The sequence below is a fragment of the Ascoidea rubescens genome, assembly GCF_001661345.1.
Source record: "Ascoidea rubescens DSM 1968 unplaced genomic scaffold ASCRUscaffold_2, whole genome shotgun sequence".
Lineage (NCBI taxonomy): Eukaryota > Fungi > Ascomycota > Saccharomycetes > Ascoideales > Ascoideaceae > Ascoidea > Ascoidea rubescens.
Genome location: NW_017962914.1, coordinates 252,163 through 273,341, shown reverse-complemented (window position 1 = coordinate 273,341; position 21,179 = coordinate 252,163). Strand labels below are relative to the sequence as shown.

Genomic DNA, 21,179 nt, shown 5'->3' with positions numbered 1-21,179 from the left:
TCGAATTTTCAACTTTTCAGTTTCCCAATCCATGAGGAATTAGTACTAACAAATCAATGGTTAATAGATGTTTAGAGCAGATGGTTCTAGATCCAAAACACCAAGTCCTGAAGAATACGATGATTTAAGAATTTTTGGGTACGATCCATTGGTATCTCCAGCTTTGTTACAAAGAGAAGTTCCGTTATCCAAGAAATCGATCTCAACGATTGTCAAAGGCAGAAAGGATTCGATTGATATATTAATAGATATATCGGACAAATTACTAGTTGTTGTTGGACCATGTTCGATTCACGATTCAGTTGCAGCAATGGACTATGCTCATCGATTAAAAGAAGAAGCTAAAAAGCATGAGAATGAATTAGTTATAGTCATGAGATGTTATTTGGAGAAACCAAGAACCACAGTTGGATGGAAGGGATTGATCAATGATCCGGATGTTGATGAAAGTTTCAATATCAATAAGGGATTGAAAGTGTCTAGAGATTTGTTTTCGAAAATAACTGATTTGGGGATCCCTATTGCGTCTGAAATGTTGGATACAATTTCCCCACAATATTTGGCTGATGCGTTATCGTTTGGAGCCATTGGAGCCAGAACTACCGAGTCTCAATTGCATCGTGAGTTGGCATCTGGGCTATCGTTTCCAATTGGCTTTAAGAATGGTACCGATGGCTCCATTGATGTAGCATTGGATGCGGTTCAAGCTGCTTCTTACGGACATCATTTTATGGGTATTAATAAGAGCGGATTAGCATCAATCACATTTACAAAAGGAAATAAGCATTGCTTTATTATATTAAGAGGGGGCAAAAACGGAACCAATTATGACGAAGAATCAATTTCCAAAATCAAAAGTAAGAGCAAAGATATACCATTGATGATCGACTGTTCGCATGGAAATTCTAGTAAAGATTACAGAAACCAACCAAAGGTTAACAAGTCAGTTTGTGAGCAAATTGCTAAAGGCGAGACTAAAATAATCGGTGTGATGATCGAAAGTAATATCTTCGAGGGCAATCAAAAGGTTCCCCCAGAAGGGAAATCCAAGTTGAAGTATGGTGTTTCGATCACAGATGCTTGTGTAAGCTGGGAAACCACTGTTGATATGTTAGAAGAGTTGGCTGATGCAGTGAAAACTAGAAGAACTTTATAAGCAAAATCTTGTATCTAATAGCATGTAGTATGTGGAAATCGATCTCTTTAATGGATATAGCAGGCCTTTGTGAGATTGCAGAGACGAAATACTGACATATCAGCTAACTGTACGACAGTTGCAGAGTTGGTTGAAAAGATGGACAGAACTAGGTGGAATTGCGAATGATGGCAGTAGACGAGGAAGAGCAAACAGGCCACGAACTGGGCTGTGAGACGCCTCGCCACAGCAAAGCAACTGCAGCAGCTCCAGCAACTGCAGCAGTTCTAGCACATCCAGTAACTCCAGCACAAGCAGAGCAGTGGCTAGAACACAAATGACTGTGGCGACGACGCCAGCAGCGGCACCACCCAAAGCGAGACGAAACTCCCACAGAAGGCCCCAAAAGAGAGAAATGCTCACCCGAAAAATGCCCATGCAGGACTCGAACTGCAGACTGCTACGCGAGTTTGTGGCCGCAATGCATCACCGCATTTACCCGCATTCACCTACCGAGATCGGCGGTGGTTCTTTCTTCCTTTTATTTCATCACCAAAACTCCTTGCTGCTGTTTCTGCCTCATTTTCTGCTTTGAGGAAGTGTTCCAGCAGTGGTTTCTTGGTGTTTTCTTATAAATACCTCTTTTGCCTCAGAATATTTGGAGAGACATCCCAAGAAGAGACCTTGCTGCATAATCCTCTAATGTTATATCTAATACGTTCCTTGTCAAGAGTGCAAAGCATAATTGGGTTGATCTTCCTCACTACTTTGCTTATATCCATAATAGCTGGGGTTTTAAACTGGAACATATATTTGATTTGCTTTCTAAATTCTTTTCAAATTGTCTTTTTATCTGCTGTTTTAAGTTGGTCTACTGAAAAACTAGAAACCCATGTGGGCCCAGTGTTGGGTGGAATTCTAAATGCTTCTTTTGGCAACTTGGTCGAATTGATAATCTCTTTTATTTCCTTGAGAAGATCAGACGCTGTGCTAGTTATAACCTCCTTAGTAGGCTCCACCATATCAAATTCCTTGTTTGTGCTAGGCAGTTGTTTCTTGGTATCTGGTATAAAGGGCTTGAAAACTAATTATTTTGACAATGTTTTTCATTCAAATATTCTACTACTATCTTGCTTTTTGTTGGTCTTTCCCAGAGTCATTTATGATTACATTATAAATACAAAAAACCTCAATAATAATGCTGAAAGTATTGACACCAACGGCAATACAATTGTTGTTGATGATGATCCCCCAACCTACATGCCTCAAAAACAGTTAATTTCAGGCTGGGTTTCAATATTTATGATAATCCTTTATTTGTTCTATCTTTTTTACAATGTCTATCTTGTTTTAAATGAAAAAAAACTAAACCAAAATAACCGGCTCAAACTAAAATCTGCTGATATCCCTGAAAATGACGATGGCGATCATGGCACTGATCACTTTCAAAACGACGTGGAAACTGTTATAAAAAGTGATTATCCAAATGACACTACAAACTTATTATCTCTCCCTGATCCATACTATGGCGCAACATCTTCCAGTAGTAATGAATTAGAGATTGACGCTGATAAGATTAAAAACAAAAATAACAATAATAACAATAACAATAACAATAACAATAACAATAACAATAACAATAACAATAACAATAACACTGGTAACAAAATTAAAACCAAAAAACATTTTGAAAACAATTCTTCATTATTTTCACCAACATCTCAAAAAATTGAAAAATATGATTTCGATAACCCTAGGCTTCTTGATTGTCTAATCGCTTTATGCTTCTCTTCCATTTTCTTGGCCCCCGTGGCTGATTTTTTCATTGATTCCATCGAAAATCTAACTGATAACTCTTCCATTTCAAAAACTTTCGTTGGTTTAATTCTTGTCCCAATAGCTGGTAATGTCCCAGAACACACTACTGCTTTCATAGCCGCTTGTAAAGGCAATATTGACCTCTCTATTGGGGTATCCATGGGTAGTGCTATTCAAATTCTCTGTTTTGTATTACCAATTTTGGATTTACTAGGTTGGTCAATGAAGGAGGACTCAATGTCTCTAGTCTTTGACTGGCCAATGATTTTAATTATAGTCTTCTCTGGGTTTTGTGCAAAATTCGCTTTGGATACTGAAAAGGCAACCTTTATTGGCGGAATTATATTGCTAACTGGTTTCACTGTTATTTCTTTTACGTCCTGGTGGATATGATATTTATTGTAATTTTATATAGCTTTTTTCTTTTCTTCTCTTTTCTTTTTTTTTTTCTTTTCTTTTCTTTACTCTTTTTCAATTCTTTTTTTCAATTCTTTTTTTCAATTCTTTTTTTCAATTCTCTTGTTCTTGTTTGTTTATTGTTTATTGTTTATCGTTTATTGTTTTAATTTGTATACATTTTTTTCGTTTTCTTTCCGTTTTGTTTTACTTTAATACACTGATTACTAAGTCAAATTAAATTAAATTAAATTAAATTAAATTAAATTAAATTAAATTAAATTATAATTGTAATTATAAACATTGATATGAACAAAACTATAAAACAATCTATAACGGCAAATCATAGCACTGAATATATGAGCCTTGATAATTTTTTCTTATTCTTGATTTTCATCCTGGTTTTGATCTTGATTTTGATCTTGATTTTGATCTTGGTTTTGATCTTGATCCTTATTATCTATTATTTCTATGATTTTTGCATTTATTTCATTTTTATAATTATGATTATTATTATTATGATTATTATTATTATTATTATTATTAAGTTCTATTGAATTTTCGGAATGGGATTTATTGCCATTTTCATCGGTTGGGTTGTTTACATAATTATAAACTGGAGATCTTGGAATTAATCGCACTTTATATGATATTTCGTCTAATAATTCATCAGAAGGTTTATGAATTTCCCAAAAAGTATCAAAGTTATTTTTCAATAATTCAATGATTTTTTCATTAAATTCCAAAGGTTCTCTGTCGATTAATTCATTATGGAGTTGATGGATTTCTTTAACAGTCGGATGGTTATTTATATAGGTCAATGGCTGATCGAGAAACAGTTTATAAAAATTATTGTTTATGAGTTTTAGGTTATAATAGTTATCAATTGGATTATTTAAAAAAGCCGAATAAGAAGTCCAAACACCCAAGGGAAAATTTAGTAGGATGCTATTAGTTAGGTTGAAGATATTCAAACTTTTTTTATCATTTGAGTTTATATGGGTTTTTAAAAGATTGATTCTTTCTTTTAAGAAGGAATTTGAGTAAATGTCTTCACCTTCAGGAATTTTGATGATTTGATTATCTAGGACTTTTGGGAACAAAATTGGGATGATCTTTTTCCGGTTTGCTTGCAAGATGTAGTTTGATACATTCATCCAATTTTCCATTCGAAGTAGATATTCGTCAAATGGAATTGGTTTATAACTTAAAGGACCAAACCAAGAGTTGAAGATTTCGTAATTTGGGTGATTGATATCGTTACTTATGAGAGAATTTAATTTTAAACAGCGAGCTCTATAATTTTTAAAGTCTTCAATGTAAGCATCGTAGGAGGATATAAAAGTTCTATAATATTCTAGAGACGACAACAAGATTAAAGAAGAACCAACCAGATAATTTGTGTATTTAATTAGTCTTGGAAAGAACCTTTTTTGGTAATTATTAATTACTAAGTTTTTTTTATATAAATTTCTACCAATTGTTATAAAACCTAGACCGATTAAAGATTGTAAAGAGGATAGAAATAAAATGCAATTTTTGCAATCAGGAGCTGGAACTAAAGGACCGAATAGGAAGAGGCCTAGTGAAGGTCTTGAATACATTTTGCGATGAGTTTCCAGATGGTTGGCAGCATTTTGAGAGTTTGAGGCAGAGTTTGAGGCAGAGTCTGGATTTGAGTTTGAATTGGAATTAGAATTGGAGTTTGGATTGGAAGCAGAATCTATATTAGAATTTAGAGGAAGACCAACAAGTGAAGCACCACTATCAACGACATTGTTGAAGAACAGAGTGAAAATTGCATTCAACCCCATTTAAATAAATACTGGGAGAGTAAGTAGATTAAAAAAAAGAAGGCTCACGACGAATAAGTAAGAGCTTATAAGAGCATCTTACAGTCTATTTCGATGGCAGTTATTGGTCTTTTGAAGGTGAATAAACCGAGAAGAGGAAGACTTTTTGATCTGAGTTGGAGGCAGCGGCCGGCGGCGGGAATTTGCCGTTTCGGCCTCTGGTTTTTGTCGCTTTTGTCTTATTTTTTTCAGTGGGAAGAAGAAAAGTGTTGGAAGAGCAGTATTGTTGCTATTGGTATCTTATGAGCTATGGTGGAACATAGCAATCGGGTGAGGAAGCCCCGGAGAAAGAACTTGGAGCAACAACGCAGAGAGGCTGCGATGAGGCGAAGACAGGAGGAAGAGAGACAGGAGCGAGAAATCCAACAAGCAAGGAGGGAGAACCAGTTGAACATCAGGAACAGTGGGCAGTTGATCAAGAACCACTACAACAAGATCACCAGGGAGTCCCGGAATGTTGTGAGAGAGCAATTGTCGACGTTTAAGTTGAGGAATTACAACAACGCCATCAAGTACATGTTGTTTGGAAGATTTATCAAGGCAGGCGATAGAGTGTTGGATATTGGATGTGGAAAGGGAGGCGATTTGTTCAAGTACAACAAGTGCAAGATATCAGAGTTATTGGGTATCGACATTTCTGATTATTCCATCAAGGAGGCGTTTTCCAGGTACACTGGGATGAGATACAGAAGCTTTTGCGCTACATTTGTGACGGCTAATCCATTCAAGACTAAAATACCAGACATTTTAGAGGGTATAGGACATATTCCTAATCAGATTCAGTTTCCAATGGATGCTGTTTCGATGCAGTTTTGTCTTCATTATGCGTTTGAAAGTGAGGAACAAATCAGAATGATGCTTGAAAATGTCTCAAAGAGTTTGAAAGTTGGAGGGTATTTTTTTGGTACCATTCCCAGTTCTGATTTTATAATTCAGAAAATTCAAGTTACAAGAAAAAACAATGAAGCTAGAAAGCAAAAGTTGGAAGAAGAAAGAATGCAAAAACAGTCTCTTGAGGAACAGAACTCCAGCAACACTGGTGGAGATCGGGAGGAAACAAAAGAGAAAGAGCAAGGACAAGGACAAGGAAAGGGAAAGGGAAAAGAACAAGATGACGTTGAGAATGATGATCCATTTGCTCCTCCAAAAGAAGAGGAAACCACAGTGAATTCCATCAAAGAAGCGGAAACGTTTGATGATGAAGAAATTAAATGGGGAAATTCCATATACTCGGTGACGTTTCCAAAGGTGCCTAATGAAGAATGTGATTTCAGTCCTCCATGGGGAAATGTGTATTATTTTTACTTAAAGGACTCAGTCGAAAACGCTCCAGAGTTTGTGGTTCCCTTTGAGAGTTTCAGAGCAATCGCAGAAGAGTATCGATTGGAATTGCGTTACAAAAAGACGTTTGCAGAGTTGTTCAAGGAAGAGATTCCCGAGTGGTTCAACAATTTCTCTCCAAAGATGTTGGAAGGATTGAAAAGAAGCGATGGAAAGTACGGCATCAGTGGCGAGGAAGCAGAGGTAGCTGATTTCTACCTTGCCTTTGCCTTTGAGAGGATATAGTTAGCGTTCTAAATAGTGCAAAGTCCAAAGCTGGCCACCAAGTCACATGATTATCTCGTGATTATTGCGTGAACAACGTCTAGGTAACCTGGCAAAGCATACGCATGTTTCTGCAGCACAGATCCGTTACAGTGGCCGAGAGGTTAAGGCGATGCCCTGCTAAACAGCGGTTAGCAGCCTAGGCATTGGGATTTTCCTGCGCAGGTTCGAATCCTGTCTGTAACGATTTCTTTTTGTTGCTGAAAGCTCTCTGTGTAGAGGAAGCAGTATAAGAAACAACAAAAGTGCCTCTCTCCAGCAGTTCCTTCAGCAGGCCCACCAGGGGTACACAGGAAGTACATCTAGCCAGACAGCAGAGAGTCTTTGTCGAGAGCTCTATTCTTGCTGATTTCGGTGGTGCCGGTGATGTTGGTGCCAATTCCTCTACAGCCTACTGTTCTCTGCTTTCTCCAAATGAAAATAGGCCTCAAACCACCTTTGTCGACTTGCCCTATGGTTTAATCCAGAAAATATTCTTCTACTTGTACAACGACAAACTTTGGCTATTCTCGTTGCATTATATCATGGTCATTGGAAATATGGCCTCACTGAAATTATATTCCTCACACACTATCTTGAATAAAAACCACAGCAAGCACAACCAAAGAACAAAAGTCCTAATCATTTCCAGCGATTTGCAGCATATTCAACAGAATTCTTTAAATACACACACTTTGGATATTAGGCTATTTGCAAACAGCCTCACCACTAAAGACGTTTATCTTTTAGAAAGTTTCCCAATTCCAAAGACAAACATTAAAACTCTTTCCATATGCTTATTTGACAATTTTGAATCAAATCCTTCAATTCTCCCTTTGAACAATCTAATTGAATTGTTCACCTAATTGAACTCAGACCCATTATCACTGTTCAGATTCTATATGGAATTTTCACTTCTTAGAACTCTCAATTCTTATTTACATAATTTAACTAAATGCTCCAACTTGAAAAAATTACATTCAAACTCGAGCTGGAACCCGTCAAATTCAAATTTTGTGCTACTTTCTCCCCATTTGAATCTAACTCATTTAAACATCACAAAATCAAATTTATCTAAAATTTATAAACTACCCAACTTGAGAAATCTAAAAGTCTTGAATTTCTCAAAAAACAACATCACCATTATTCAAAATTTATCGACTCTATACCATTTGCAAAAATTAATCATTTCAGGAAAATTCCCAGGGAATAACAAAATTAGGGAAATTAAAAACCTATCATACCTAATCCATCTAAATCATCTAGATTTATCCTTTAATGAAATATCTACCATTAAAAATTTAAATCACTTGACTTTTTTAAAGTATCTTGACCTATCTTTCAATAGAATCTCTTTCATTCGAAATTTATAACAACTAGTCAACCTATCCACTTTAATTCTATCTCATAATATCATTGACGCCATCACTAACTTATCAAAGCCAGTTAACCTAAAAAAACTATTCTTAGTGAAAAACAACATTTCAAAAATTGAAAATTTATCTGATCTAAATCATTTATCACTTTTAAATCTATCCTCAAATCTGATAACTGTTGTCTATTTCTCAAAATTAAACTTACCAAAACTTACTAAATTAAACCTATCTCATAATAGAATCTCGTATTTAACTAATTTGATTGATTTGAATAACTCACAAAACATGAATAATTTGAATAATTTATTGGAGTTAAACCTATCCTTTAATAGAATTAAAAAATTTCATCTTGCTTTTGATCTAATTAACTTATCTCACATTAACTCATCTAAAAATTATATTTCAAAAATTGAAAACTTTTCAAGTTTTATTCACATAAAATCTCTTAACCTATCAACCAACCAAATTACTAAAATGGAAAATTTATCAACTCTAATAAATCTAGAATATTTAAACCTTTCACGTAATTTATTATCAAGTTTTCATTTATCCCAATCTTTTCGAAAAATAAAATTTTTAGATTCATCTGTAAATTTAATTCATGACTTTTCCATTGATGAAAATGTTCGTTCTTATCATTTATATTATTTAAATTTGGTGCATAATTTTTTGAAAATTTTAAAAAACTTTGATTGTTTGGCAAATTTAAAGAAATTTTATTTAGGCTTTAATAAAATTTCCTAATTAAATGAGAGAAATTTTACCAATTGTAATAAACTAAAAACGTTATCTCTAAAGTCAAATAAAATTGAAGTTTTGAAAATTACTGGTGGCTCTTTGTCTCAATTAAGAAGATTAGATTTATCTAAAAACTTATTAATTTCTCTTCAAATTAAAAGAGATACTCTAATACATTTAAGAATATTGACATTAAATTCCAACAAACTTGAAAAGATTGATTTTGTTAATCCTGAATCCAATGAAATCTATGTCTTCCCACGACTTAAAATTCTTAATTTCGATGGAAATAAATTAAAGGATGCAAAATGGTTAAGGTATTTATCGCCAGCTATTGAGGAGCTTATAATAAGTCATTTTGAAACAGAACAAGAGAGCGATTTATCATCTCAAAAAATTGACGACAATTGAATATCAGAGTTGTATTTTTATCTTAATGGTATTATAAAGCACATTTGAGTCAATTGACAGCGTTTGATTAAATTTGTATTATAATTGGTTTTGTTTTTTATTTATTTATTTCTTTTTTACTGTGACGTTATTTTGTTTATAATATATTTGTGTAGTAATGATGTGTGAATTAAAACATCGTTTTTTTAATAAAAAATTGCGATCAATGGTTTATTTATTTTGTTGAAAAAAGTAATATTGAGTATAAAGATTTTAATTGAATGTGTTTTTCTCTTAAATTTAAATTTAATTATAGTTATAATTATAGTTATAATTTTATATTTTAGATTGGGAATTGATACAAAAACAAAAACTGATAAACATATATATGAGAAATGGAAAATAAAACAAGTAAACGATTAAAATATAAAAAAAATATTAAAAGTTATAAGATAAGATAAGATAAGGGTGAGAATAAAATTAAAAACAGCACAATTAAATAAAGGAAGAAAGTAAGAATTCAATCTTCAAAATATTTGTTGAGAAAATAAAAAAAAAAAAAATGAAACAATTAAAAAAATTAAATTAAAAAGTTAAATTAAAAAGATGAAAATTTAAACAATTAAAGATTAAATAGTAGTAACTAAAAAGGTAATAACTAAAGATAAAAGAAAATAAAATTAAAGAAAATAATAAAAGAAAATGGGGTAAAATAGGGTTAAATAAAAAATCATTCACGTTAGTATTAACATTATATATATAAATGAAATAATGTCAAAGAACAAATGATTTGAAGTGAATAAGAATCGATTTTCTTTTCATTTTGTTTGCTTGTCTTTAAAAGAGACCATTATCAACGTAAGAAACCTTTACGACCTTTAGGTTGCTCGGAATGAGTTGGTCTTTGAGAGGCTTGCAATTGACGTTTTTTCTCTTCGAGGATTTTGATTTGTTTTAATAATTTGTCCTTCATTTCTTTATGTCTTGAGAACAATTCAGCTTCAGATTTTTGTAATTTCTTTTCCTTTTCAGCTACTTTTTGTTGTAAAACGGTTTTCATTTCTTGGTCCATTTTAGCTAATTTTGCGGCGTGTAGGTTCTTTTCTTCTTCAGCTCTTTGTATAGGGTCGAATTCTTTGAAGACAGAGTTATCTTGTTTGATACCCAAGGAGGATAATTTATCAGTTCTATAGTTTTCGTAAAGGATGTGAGCGGTTGTTTCACGCAATTCTTCCAAGTAATCTCTGATTAATAGTTGACGTAATTTAATAAAGTCGTTGTGATCTTCGTTATCAACTTCGATGACACCCCAAGGGTAGGATCTGCCTCTAACAACCCTCTTGTCGGGAGTTTGTAGAACATGTGTTGAACCGACAACAGCGAAGGGAACCTTGGACATTAATTCATGAGTATTTAAAATTGTTTCTTCGTCATCTTTTTCGTATTTTGGAGGAGAAAAGATGTTTATACCTTGAGTTTTGATGTCTTCCATGATTCTTTGTTTAAAAGAAGCGATTTCCTCTTCAGTGAGAGTATCTGATTTTGCTATAACTGGGATTAAGTTGACTTTAGTGTGGACGTTTTTCATAAAGGTTATATCGAGAGGTTTTAAGCAATGGCCAGTTGGCTCGATGAAATAAATGCAGGCGTGGATTCTGTTGTCGATGATGGTTGTTCTATTGATTTTGTTTTCAGCATCAAGATAAGTATTGAATCTTTGGTCGATTTCATCAACGATTGGTTGCCATGAATCAGTATTATTAATTGCATCACCAAAGCCTGGAGCGCTAATTACGGTCAAGTGTAATTTAACGCCATTTTCTTCTATGTCAGCACTAACAGTTTCAATTTCAACAGAAGATGGGGGCTCAGAAGCAGGATCCTTTGGGTCCTTTTCAGGGAATAAAGATCTGTTGAATAGAGTGTTGACCAAAGTTGTTTTACCTAGACCATTTTCACCAATTATCATAAAGTTGAAGTTAAAACCACGACGAATTGACTTTCTGTTCCATTGTTTGGGCAAATTAGCAAAACCTACAAAGCCATTTAACTTGCGGCGAATTATCTTGATGTTTTGCTGAGAAGTGGAGTCAGGGTTGATAGGAGAGGAATCCTTGAGAGATTCAACGTTTTCGTAGCTTGAAGATTCTGAACCTAAACCAGTTTCTTTAATAGTTTCAACTGGTTATCAAATCAAAAGTTAGTAAAACACGACTAAAAGACAAAAAAAGAAAAGGATGGCAGAGAGACGAAAGAAACTCGAGCAAAAAGGAAAAAAAGGTGAAATTTAACCAGATCGCAAATAGGATCAGATAAGATCAAATGGGAATGTATATTGAATAAAACGATAAAAGGGAAAAAAGCGCAACTTACCAACAGCAGCCATAATGAGCGATAGAAATTGAGATGAATGTGAAGAAAAGCGAAGGAAAGAAGCGAAAGAAAAGAAGCAAAAGAAGCAAAGAAGAAAGAACAGAGGCAAAACAGTGAAGGAGAAACTGAAACTGAAACAGAAAAGACAGCTGTGAGGAATGAAGAAGAATGTTCACTGAGCAAAAAGAGCCAAATATACACAAAAGGACCAGCTTGTACGAGTTGGTTTTGTGGTCTAGTCGGTTATGGCATCTGCTTAACACGCAGAACGTCCCCAGTTCGATCCTGGGCAAAATCAATCTTTTTGCATTTTTGTTGTTTGTGCAGCTTTTGTAGCTTTTGCTGGATGGCTAGGAATTGAAGCTTGGGAGTTTATGCTGTGGTGTGTTGTAAGACGTGTATTGAGTACATAGTTATAGAAAATCACAGGAATATATTCTTTGAATACGACTAGTCGTATCAGTTTGTTATGTCCTTGATATCGACAAGTGTGTTGGCCTTGATCTTCAAGCCTGCCAATTTGTCGTAGTCCCCAGCTATGATTCTTTCCACAATGAGGGCATCTCTTTCTTTTATTTCCTCTGGGGTTTTGTTGTCATCTCTAAGCGACTCTATTGCCTTTGCTGTCGATCCCTCGTGTGCTTCTTGGGCTCTCAATCTCAATTCATTCTTTGCCCATGTCTCAATACCTTCATCCTGTTTAAAGTACATGACCAATAGCAACGATAGTGCCAATGGCGTAAAAACGTAATACGAGGGGAACTCCCATCCTTCTTGGTTCTTTTCTCTCACAATTTTCCATTTAACTTCTTTAGAAACTGGATCTTCATATGGAATTTTATCTATGATTTTCCCACTGGATTCTGGATCGTACGAGGGAACCAATCCTGCTAAGTCTTGACAATTACTGTAGAACAAACTCGATTCTTTGGAGCTTAACAACCATTCATCCACAAATTTCAAGTCTCTTTTACTGATCAACTCCGAAAGTTTCCCTAGTTTCTTCAATTCTTCCTCTTCTAGTGTTCGGGGACTTCCATCAGGATTTTGGTACAATTTAGATGCCGATGGAAATGAATCAAGTATGCCTCGAATCTCGGTCTCTAATTCAAGATTGAACTTTCTCAATCCTATGCTCGACGAAAAAAATCTCTTGTTATAGTTGGCGTTTCCAATCTTCAACGCTTGTCTGAGTGAACTACCTAAACGATACATCTTCAACACTGATTCGCGAGTCTCCAGCTAAAATTCCACCTCTATATTAGCACTGTTCCAACTGAACAATCTCTTCTTGTCTTCTTGTCTTCTTGTTTATCGAACTGCTTCCTTCACTTTCTATCAATGAACAATTTCAAATCGTAATCAAATCAACGTCCATTGGCCGCTGCTCAAAATCGCGCGTTTATCCCACTTTCACGGGGATGTATGCCTAAAGTCACATGTTTCGGTTTTCTTAATTTTTCACAAAAGAAAAATTTTTATATTTTTTTGTCTTTTTTTACCAAGAAGACTATAAGAACGTATCTGAATAACACTCCTAGTTCTTCATCAATCTTATTAATTCTCTAATAATACCAAACCGAAATGCTTTCTCGTTCTGTTACTCGTTTTGCCTCTAGAGCTGCTTCCAAACCAGTCTTTGCTGCTTCTCGTCTCACTTTATTAAAGGCTTTACCAAAACCTTCCATTGCTTCTTCATCCGTTAGATATTTTTCCTCTTATAATAACATTCTTTCAAATAATGCCACCGTTGTTAAAAATCCTGAGTTGGTAAACATAATAGATTCCGAACTCACATTAGAAACATCCGAAGCAAGTGAAGCAGGTGAATCTCACTCCGAAGTTCCAACTTTTCTTCAGAACTCCGGTTTCAAATTGATTGAAAAAGAGGGCAGTGATCGTTCTTCGTTAATCAAAGAAACTGACGATGAAATCATCGAAATCAACTTCTCTGTTCGTGAAATTGCTGAGCTCGGTTTATCTCCTGACTACCTTGGTGAAGATGGTTTAGCTGACGAAAATGGGGAAAGTGACCCTGAAAAAAGTGAAGATGACTACATGGATCCTTTTGAAGAATCTTATGCTGATTTAGACATTATCATCACAAAGAAATCAGACAAAACCGCTATAGCCTATGATGTTCAATTCAGATTAGGCGAAGTCGACTTTATGATTAGCTCTTTAACTCCATATAAAACCGCTGAAGAAGCTCAAAATATTGTCCCTAACAGAAAGGATCCTCCTTACCTTGGTCCTGCTTTCTCCAACTTGGATAACGATTTACAATTCGCTATTGAGTCTTACTTGAGAAAAAGAGGTTTGAATGAAAGTTTATCTGAATTTCTTGTCTACTATTCTGAAACTAAAGAAAACACTGAATATATTAGCTGGTTGAAAAAATTAAAACAATTTTATCAATAAATCCATTAATCTTTAACTAAAATAACAACAATAACACTATCTTTATTTATTGATATCAATTATATGAATTCTTGTTTATAGCTTTTTTTTTTACTTCTTCCCCGTCTTTTTTTCAACTGCTTTATTTAATTACCTTATTTAATCTCATCGATTTATTGATTGATTTATACTCTATAATTGTCAATATTTTCTTGTATTTATCTTTGTTATATATTGGATATCTGCTTCATAAATTTATAATTTAGATATTACTTTCTACTGACGCTTTACTGTGTAAATTATATCAAATCGTATTAAAGTGATTTAAATTAAATTAAACAAAATTAATATAGACTTATTATAAAAAGTAGTAATTTTTGTAATGAAATGCAAATTAATCTAATCGAATAATCCGAAACCCATATCGTCGTCAGATTCTTCTTCTTCTTCAGATTCAGATTCAGCAGCTTTTTCTTCGGAAGCACCACTTTCGGTTGAAGCACCTCCGGTAGTAGCTCCAGATCCAGTAGCTGGTCCAGAAGCAGCAAGAGAATATAATACTTCAGTTAAATCTTTGCCTTCTAAGGCTTTAGCATAAACATCGGTCCAAACCTGCAGTAAAATTCAATTATTTGTTAGTATTCATTTTAATAACCAATTAAAAAAAAAGGAAAAATAACCGCTTTAATTATATGACAATAAAAAGATTTAACAATAATTTTGATTTAATTAAATTTTCAAATCCTATTTATATCAAGTTAGAATGTTGACTTGATTCTTAATTAGCCAATTCAATGTTTATATTTTATTACTTTCTATTCAATGATATCACTTGAAATTAAAAATATCCATTTTTTAATAATTGTCTTTGGAATATTATGAACACTATGAATATGATTATAAACTGATTAATTCTTTGCTGATATTTTAAATATACCTATATTATAGATTTCTTATAGTCAAAATATTAATGCTTTTCTAATATTTTTTGCTGTTGTAATTGATATTATTTCACTTCAATTTATATCTCTTCGGGACTATTCAACAGTTTAATATTAAATTATTATACTAATGTTTTTTTTAAAACAAAGAAAAATATTTTAAAAACATGTTGAACTCTTATTATCATATCACCATAATTTTTATATAAATTGAGGTAAAATGCTCCTCTTATTTTGTAAAAATTATTATCAATAATTTTGTTATAATTCTTTAAAGGCTTTTTGAACTTTTCAGATGAATATCAAATATTGCTTCAATATCAAATAAAATAAATATCTTTTTTAATGTTTTATTTGATTTTTAAAATTCTGATCGTGATTATCAATATAATTAAAACTAAAATTGGTTAAAGATAGTTAATATCATCACTTACTTTATCAATTGAACCACCAGCAGCTTTGATCAAACTGCCCAAGTTGGCAGAAGTTATGTCAAGTTTGCTGTCAGCTAAAATTAAAGCAGCGTATGATACAAAGGCTTCAGACATTGTTTCCAGTTATTATAGATTATTAGATTTGGGATATGGTCAAGATATCTACAGATGCTATTACAGACAGTCGTGCTCATACTATATGATTGTTCTATCAACATACTCCACACTAGAAAGAGAAGTGCTGAAAAGCGTGATCTAGACAAGAAAGCAGTCACATTGGAATATATGGTGGTATAATGTATGTACCACATGCAGGATGTAAAATGGTTCATAACCGTTACCATCCAACATTACCGGTAGTGGAACAACGGAAACAAAAGCAGAGCAGGAGCAGAAGCAGAAGCAATAATTAGATAAAATGCTGATACGATAATACAGCTGGAGAAACTACAAACAAGTTTATTATCAAACAAATTAGATGAAAACTTGAAACCATTAAATCTACTAAAAAATACATAATATAATTGTTATAATTGTAAAAAGATTATAAATAATTCAAGCTTCAGCCAATTCTCTTAAACGTCTGATTGAGGATCTAACAGTGGCAGCAGCAGCAGTTGAAACAGTGTAAGCACCGCCAGCGACAGTTTTTTTACATGATCTACAACTCCAGATACCAACAGCACCTCTCTTTACGGTTCTTTTACCACAGAAGGAACAATCGTAGGTGGCATGTTGTTGAGTTTCCAATTTCTTACATTGTCTTCTTAATGATGAACCATAACGAACACCAAATTTACCGGTGATTCCAACTTTCTTTGTTCTTTTAGTCCTATTAAAAAATGAAAAAAATGTTAGAAAAATGAAAAATTACGTAGTTTTCAAAGGGCTAATGATATTGAAGTTTCATTTTAAATTTGCAATATGACTGTAATTTTTGAATATTGAACTTTTAGATTAAATATGATTTGGTTGAAAATATTGCTTTGAAAGTATAGTTAAACCGTTCTTAAGAAATTCAATTGATATTTTAATTTTAATACGACTTGTCCAGGAATAAAGAAAATCGAATGTATATTTAGAAAGTTTAGCCAATTAATAAGTGTATTTTTTTAAAGATTAAATTTAATTATATTATTTTCATGTCTTTAACAGATTAATTTTATTAAATTATTGTTTTTTGAAATAATATTTGATAAAATTTAATTGAATATTTCTCAGATTCTTTGAATGTTGATTAAATTGATACAATTTTTATAAGCAATATTCTTCTCTGTTTTCGTTTCCAATTTGTTTCTAATCTTTTCAATGCAGTAAAATCAATTTCAATTAGATTATGCATCTGCATTATCTTAACCAGAGTTCTTTAATTTTGACATACATTTTTGTAATATTGCTGTTTTATGATTATACACTTGATGTTGTAGATAATTATGAAAACTCGAGTTGAAAGATAAAACAATTTGTATATTTCAGATGGGTTGAAAAAAATTATAAGAACTATTCAATGTGTTACCCTCGCGGTTGTGATAAGGTTCAAGAGCCCTTATAGAGAAAACGTGAAATAAAAAAGCCCTAATTTATGAGGGCTTTAATTTAAATCAGGGCTCTACGAATTTAAGTTTGAAGAAACGAGATTTTCGTTGGGAATTAAAGTTATAGATAGATGATAAGAGAGACAGAGAATAAAGAAGTTGAATAGATGGTTTAGATTATAGTAATTGAAATCCGAATTTGAAAAAAAAAGAAGAAAAGAAAACAAGAAAGAATTCTAATAGTGGAATGTATTTTAATTAAAACAAGTGATACTATTGAGCAGCGTAAGGATTGTTGTATTGATTTGATGAATAGTATTGAGGATCCTCATTATTGTACATGTTATCATTTATATTTATATTGTTATTGTTGTTATCATCATAATTACCTATGGTATCGAGATAAGCTTGGTTATTAAAATCTACAATTTCATTGTACATCATTAGTCTCCAAGTATCAATAGGTAAGTCGGCGTCATTAAATTTCCAATCAAATCTTTCTGAGGCCTCAGGCTCATCATCCGGGTCGTGATAGTTTGCTAGGTAAACATGGGATAAACCTTCAGTGGCATTAATTCTCTTTCTTGAGTCAAAGACAAGCATTTTTGATAGTAAGTCAATACCGTCTTTAGATAATTTGTCGTTAAATCTTTCAAATAAATCGATTGGACTCTTTTTTGGTAAACTTTTCACAAATCTAAGAGTATTTTCTGAGCATATGGTATCAATAACATCTTGTGGAGGAGAACCTAGTAATTCAGTTATTATAGAAAACTGGTCAACATGGTTTCTACCGGGAAATAAAGGTTTATTTTCGACCATTTCAGCGAATATACAACCAGTTGACCAAATATCAACTTCAGTGTCATATTTTTGCCAAGTTAGCATGATTTCTGGAGCTCTGTAATATCTTGTTGATACATAACCAGTCATTTGGGGATCTTGGATTCTAGCCAAACCAAAATCGCAAATTTTCAAATCACAATTTTCATTTATAAGAATATTTGAGGGTTTTAAATCTCTGTGTATAACACCAGCAGAATGAATGTATTTTAGGCCTCTTAAAATTTGGTAGATAAAATATTGGATAAATTGGGGCTCTAGAGGTCTTGTATTTAATAGTTTTAATAAATCTGCACCTTGTAATTCGGTTACAAAATAGATGTCACTTGAGGGAGAGAAAAAGATGTCGTTAAGACAAATTAAGTTTTCGTGTCTTAAATTTTTTAATAGTTTTAGCTCTCTATAAGTTCTCTTTGCTAAGATTTCAGTTGATAGAGGTTTTGATATTTTTTTGATAGCGACTTTTTCATTTGATTTCAAGTCAGTAGCGGAACATACTAAACCGAAGGCACCCATACCAACCGGGTTCAAATCAGTGTATCTCTTTGTAGTTTCAAACAATGTTCCAAAAATTTTATCCTTATTGAAATTGTCAGCATAGTTGTATTGATAGTCTAAGAGATCATTTCCATTTTGAGGTAAGGGTTGAGAAGGATCGATTTGGTTATTGATGTTGTGATCAATAGCGATGGCGTTGGGGTTAGGGTTAGGATTAGTGGTATTAGAAGTGGTATTGTTATTGATATTGAATTGAACAGGATCTTCTAAGTTCATTATGGAAAAGATGGAATTAGTGGATTTGCGGATTAATTACGACAATAAGTAGTAAAAGATAATAGCAGATGTAACTATATGATTGTAAAGTTGAAATTAAAATGTGATCTCAGTTGGTGATACACGCGATAGACTTTTGTTTGATCAGAGTAGGAGTCGAGGGGCGGATGACAAATTAATTGGACAAAGCTAGAGTAAAGATAAAAGCTAATGGCAAGAAGCAAGAAAGGGCTATTGGAAGAAGGTGAGTATATGTTATTTCTTATTTCTTTTTCTTGAGCTGTGCAACAATATCGAAGCAATACAGAAGCAATATATATTGGAGGAGAGATGGTGGTGGAGTGGAGGAAAAAGCAACCGCCGTACGAGCAAAACAAGCAGAGCGCATTACGTAGCACCGTCGGGGTGGTGCGCATACTGAAAGGCTCCCGGTGAGGATTCTGTGCCGCTGGTGCAGGTGCAGCAACGGTTTTGGACGAGCAAGGGTGGAGCTTTGGACGGAAAGCTGATTGTTACGTCATTCCGGAGATATCTGAATGAACGGTCCGAGAAGGTGGCGACAAAGAGATCATGTGCACTTAGCAAAGCACTTTAACAACGATAAAGAGCCGTTATAGGTGGGTGTTATCATTGAGGTATCATCATTGTTATCAGTAGTGGTAATAGGTTCGTTTCTTGTCTTCAAACTACAGTGATACTCATTGATGAATCATAAGTCGCAGATTGTGATATATTTTGTGGTGAGCAACGTAATTGCGTTTAGTTGTATTTACCATGGATTCAATAGTCATCCGAATTATTTCCAGGCAGTTACATATTTGTCTCAGGGATTTAATTTGATTATATTGACAAATTTTGTTATAATTTATTCGTTATTGATCGTCCGGTTGTTGCAGATAATATTTTTCGGAGCATCATTGAGATTGATTGAGATTGAGCATATATATGAAAGGCTCTGGATATCGATTACAAATAGTTTTATCTCCTTGGCCACATTTCGAAACGAGTATGGGATTTTGATTAATTTTTTCACGGCGTTATTATTGTTTGTTAAAGTGTTCCATTGGATATTGTTTGATCGGATCAATTTCATGTATCAGCCAAACAATACAATTAATAATATTGAAAACCAAGATGAAGAGTACGAGGTTAGTTTTATTAAAATTTTCAAAAAGCTATTTATCAATCGGATAAGCATTGTTGTTATGTTAATGATCTACGTTGATTTAAAGTTGATAGGATTTTGTATAAACCAGTCATTTAAGAATTCTACCAATGTCTTCATATTTTTCTCCTTTGAATTTTTTTTGTTGTTTATTGAGATAATCTACTATATTTTAAAGAGTCTAATTAATTTGGTGGAGATTGTTTATTTGATCAATCATCCACATGAAGAGAGTTTGGAGGAAAAGTCATTTTATTTGCATATAATTGAGATTGTGCATTTGTTTTTAAGGTCGTTGACATATATTTTGTTGTTTTTGTTATTGATTGATCCGTATAACTTCCCGCTACATTTAATCCGCGACTTTTATTTGAGTTTGTCGAGGTTTATTAAGAAGACCAAGCAGTTTATTGAGTTTAATAAGAACAGTAAAAAATTGGATTCATGTCTAGTAGATGCAACCGAAGAAGAGTTGAAAAATCATGATAATTTATGTATAATCTGTCGGGACGATATGACAACTATCGATATACCAACTGGAACAAGGTTGTATCCTAAATTATTAAAGTGTGGGCATATTATCCATTTAGGCTGTTTGAAAAATTGGTTGGAGAGATCACAGAGGTGTCCTATGTGTAGAGCTCCAGTTTTTCAAGATTCAGCAGCACCAAGAGACACTACAAGAAACGCTACAAGAGATGCTGTAGCAGATGCTGCAAGAAATACTCCAATTAATACTTCAATTAATACTTCAATTAATACTTCAATAATTAACAATCCAATAAGTAATAACCCAATAACTAATAGCCCAATTGATAATACTAATACTAATAATCCAATTAATGATAATAATACTTATGATAATCACAATGATACTTCTATAAATTCAAATAACGACCATAATGACCATAACGATCACAATTTTACCAACACTACAACTACTTCAAGGAATGAAAGTGATGAACATCTTCTCTTAAAGGATATAAATGTTATAAAATCTGCGAACACTAAAACCTCAAATAACAACTTTAACGCCGGTGCTACAAAGGCTATTGATGATATAAAGGCTGACACTAATTCAAGCTATGAAAGCAAGAAAATCTGTGTTGTAAAGGCCATAAATGTTATAAGTGATAATGCCACAGAGGAGGAGTTAAACGCAATCATAGGTTCAAGCGAATCCGAAGACTACATTCTAGAGTTGCCGGAAAACTCTCTAATACCACCAGACTGGACCATCCTTCCGCTTCGTCGTGCAAATAGAGGCACTATCGGGCGTGTGGGCGAGACCTCTGAAACAACACAGACCACACAAATAGAAGAAGCAGGGGAAGCAGAGGAGGCAGAGTGGGAGGTGGCGCTCAGCGACTCCTGCTGGGTCCACTTGAAGAAGGAGTGAGACGGTCTAGACCGCGCTGGCGATG

General features: G+C 33.4%; 16 protein-coding genes and 2 non-coding genes across 18 annotated transcripts; 11 read left to right on the top strand and 7 right to left on the bottom strand.

Moving 5' to 3' along the window:
• Positions 1 to 67: 67 nt before the first annotated feature.
• Positions 68 to 1,156, top strand: ARO4 (3-deoxy-7-phosphoheptulonate synthase ARO4; the record flags this gene model as incomplete). Its single annotated transcript, XM_020190291.1, has 1 exon — positions 68 to 1,156. One exon carries the CDS (start codon positions 68 to 70, stop codon positions 1,154 to 1,156), a length of 1,089 nt encoding a protein of 362 aa, XP_020049111.1.
• Positions 1,143 to 1,694, bottom strand: ASCRUDRAFT_74270 (uncharacterized protein). The gene is made up of 2 exons (XM_020192620.1): positions 1,275 to 1,694; positions 1,143 to 1,183 (listed from the first exon to the last, which is right to left on the bottom strand). The coding sequence occupies exons 1-2, from the start codon at positions 1,571 to 1,573 to the stop codon at positions 1,171 to 1,173; spliced, it is 312 nt and encodes a 103-aa protein (XP_020049110.1). The 5' UTR covers positions 1,574 to 1,694; the 3' UTR covers positions 1,143 to 1,170.
• A 200-nt stretch (positions 1,695 to 1,894) lies between these two features.
• ASCRUDRAFT_23711 (uncharacterized protein) lies at positions 1,895 to 3,319 on the top strand (the record flags this gene model as incomplete). The annotated part of the gene is made up of 2 exons (XM_020189803.1): positions 1,895 to 2,473; positions 2,711 to 3,319. Coding segments are annotated over 2 exons (1,188 nt in total), but the record flags the coding sequence as incomplete, so codon positions are not given.
• Positions 3,320 to 3,729: 410 nt separating this feature from the next.
• MGR1 (Mgr1p) lies at positions 3,730 to 5,163 on the bottom strand (the record flags this gene model as incomplete). Its single annotated transcript, XM_020191344.1, has 1 exon — positions 3,730 to 5,163. One exon carries the CDS (start codon positions 5,161 to 5,163, stop codon positions 3,730 to 3,732), a length of 1,434 nt encoding a protein of 477 aa, XP_020049108.1.
• ABD1 (mRNA (guanine-N7)-methyltransferase) lies at positions 5,107 to 6,896 on the top strand. The gene has a single exon (XM_020192619.1). The coding sequence runs from the start codon at positions 5,452 to 5,454 to the stop codon at positions 6,766 to 6,768; it is 1,317 nt and encodes a 438-aa protein (XP_020049107.1). The 5' UTR covers positions 5,107 to 5,451; the 3' UTR covers positions 6,769 to 6,896.
• ASCRUDRAFT_t28 lies at positions 6,894 to 6,993 on the top strand. The gene has a single exon. It is a non-coding gene; the product is annotated as a tRNA-Ser (tRNA).
• Positions 6,994 to 7,331: 338 nt separating this feature from the next.
• ASCRUDRAFT_79448 (uncharacterized protein) lies at positions 7,332 to 7,652 on the top strand (the record flags this gene model as incomplete). Its single annotated transcript, XM_020194379.1, has 1 exon — positions 7,332 to 7,652. The coding sequence occupies one exon, from the start codon at positions 7,332 to 7,334 to the stop codon at positions 7,650 to 7,652; it is 321 nt and encodes a 106-aa protein (XP_020049106.1).
• On the top strand, positions 7,400 to 8,504 carry ASCRUDRAFT_158124 (L domain-like protein). Its single transcript, XM_020189380.1, has one exon. The coding sequence runs from the start codon at positions 7,689 to 7,691 to the stop codon at positions 8,157 to 8,159; it is 471 nt and encodes a 156-aa protein (XP_020049105.1). The 5' UTR covers positions 7,400 to 7,688; the 3' UTR covers positions 8,160 to 8,504.
• Positions 8,163 to 9,161, top strand: ASCRUDRAFT_158114 (L domain-like protein; the record flags this gene model as incomplete). The annotated part of the gene is made up of 1 exon (XM_020189379.1): positions 8,163 to 9,161. A coding segment is annotated over one exon (744 nt), but the record flags the coding sequence as incomplete, so codon positions are not given.
• On the top strand, positions 8,911 to 9,311 carry ASCRUDRAFT_68621 (uncharacterized protein; the record flags this gene model as incomplete). Its single annotated transcript, XM_020191552.1, has 2 exons — positions 8,911 to 8,931; positions 8,961 to 9,311. The coding sequence occupies 2 exons, from the start codon at positions 8,911 to 8,913 to the stop codon at positions 9,309 to 9,311; spliced, it is 372 nt and encodes a 123-aa protein (XP_020049103.1).
• An 832-nt stretch (positions 9,312 to 10,143) lies between these two features.
• Positions 10,144 to 11,367, bottom strand: CDC3 (septin CDC3; the record flags this gene model as incomplete). Its single annotated transcript, XM_020190265.1, has 1 exon — positions 10,144 to 11,367. A coding segment is annotated over one exon (1,224 nt), but the record flags the coding sequence as incomplete, so codon positions are not given.
• Positions 11,368 to 11,887: 520 nt separating this feature from the next.
• Positions 11,888 to 11,961, top strand: ASCRUDRAFT_t29. The gene has a single exon. It is a non-coding gene; the product is annotated as a tRNA-Val (tRNA).
• ASCRUDRAFT_124044 (uncharacterized protein) lies at positions 11,900 to 12,991 on the bottom strand. Its single transcript, XM_020188925.1, has one exon. The coding sequence runs from the start codon at positions 12,876 to 12,878 to the stop codon at positions 12,123 to 12,125; it is 756 nt and encodes a 251-aa protein (XP_020049101.1). The 5' UTR covers positions 12,879 to 12,991; the 3' UTR covers positions 11,900 to 12,122.
• A 196-nt stretch (positions 12,992 to 13,187) lies between these two features.
• On the top strand, positions 13,188 to 14,253 carry MAM33 (Mam33p). Its single transcript, XM_020192618.1, has one exon. The coding sequence runs from the start codon at positions 13,248 to 13,250 to the stop codon at positions 14,082 to 14,084; it is 837 nt and encodes a 278-aa protein (XP_020049100.1). The 5' UTR covers positions 13,188 to 13,247; the 3' UTR covers positions 14,085 to 14,253.
• A 74-nt stretch (positions 14,254 to 14,327) lies between these two features.
• Positions 14,328 to 15,620, bottom strand: RPP1B (ribosomal protein P1 beta). The gene is made up of 2 exons (XM_020192617.1): positions 15,439 to 15,620; positions 14,328 to 14,675 (listed from the first exon to the last, which is right to left on the bottom strand). Exons 1-2 carry the CDS (start codon positions 15,550 to 15,552, stop codon positions 14,463 to 14,465), a joined length of 327 nt encoding a protein of 108 aa, XP_020049099.1. The 5' UTR covers positions 15,553 to 15,620; the 3' UTR covers positions 14,328 to 14,462.
• Positions 15,621 to 15,993: 373 nt separating this feature from the next.
• On the bottom strand, positions 15,994 to 16,884 carry ASCRUDRAFT_54453 (60S ribosomal protein eL43; the record flags this gene model as incomplete). The annotated part of the gene is made up of 2 exons (XM_020191145.1): positions 16,820 to 16,884; positions 15,994 to 16,270 (listed from the first exon to the last, which is right to left on the bottom strand). Coding segments are annotated over exons 1-2 (279 nt in total). The 5' UTR covers positions 16,822 to 16,884.
• A 191-nt stretch (positions 16,885 to 17,075) lies between these two features.
• On the bottom strand, positions 17,076 to 18,875 carry ASCRUDRAFT_74260 (mitogen-activated protein kinase HOG1). Its single transcript, XM_020192616.1, has one exon. It carries the CDS (start codon positions 18,588 to 18,590, stop codon positions 17,247 to 17,249), a length of 1,344 nt encoding a protein of 447 aa, XP_020049097.1. The 5' UTR covers positions 18,591 to 18,875; the 3' UTR covers positions 17,076 to 17,246.
• Positions 18,876 to 19,294: 419 nt separating this feature from the next.
• HRD1 (E3 ubiquitin-protein ligase HRD1) lies at positions 19,295 to 21,154 on the top strand (the record flags this gene model as incomplete). Its single annotated transcript, XM_020190318.1, has 2 exons — positions 19,295 to 20,458; positions 20,957 to 21,154. 2 exons carry the CDS (start codon positions 19,295 to 19,297, stop codon positions 21,152 to 21,154), a joined length of 1,362 nt encoding a protein of 453 aa, XP_020049096.1.
• Positions 21,155 to 21,179: the final 25 nt, after the last annotated feature.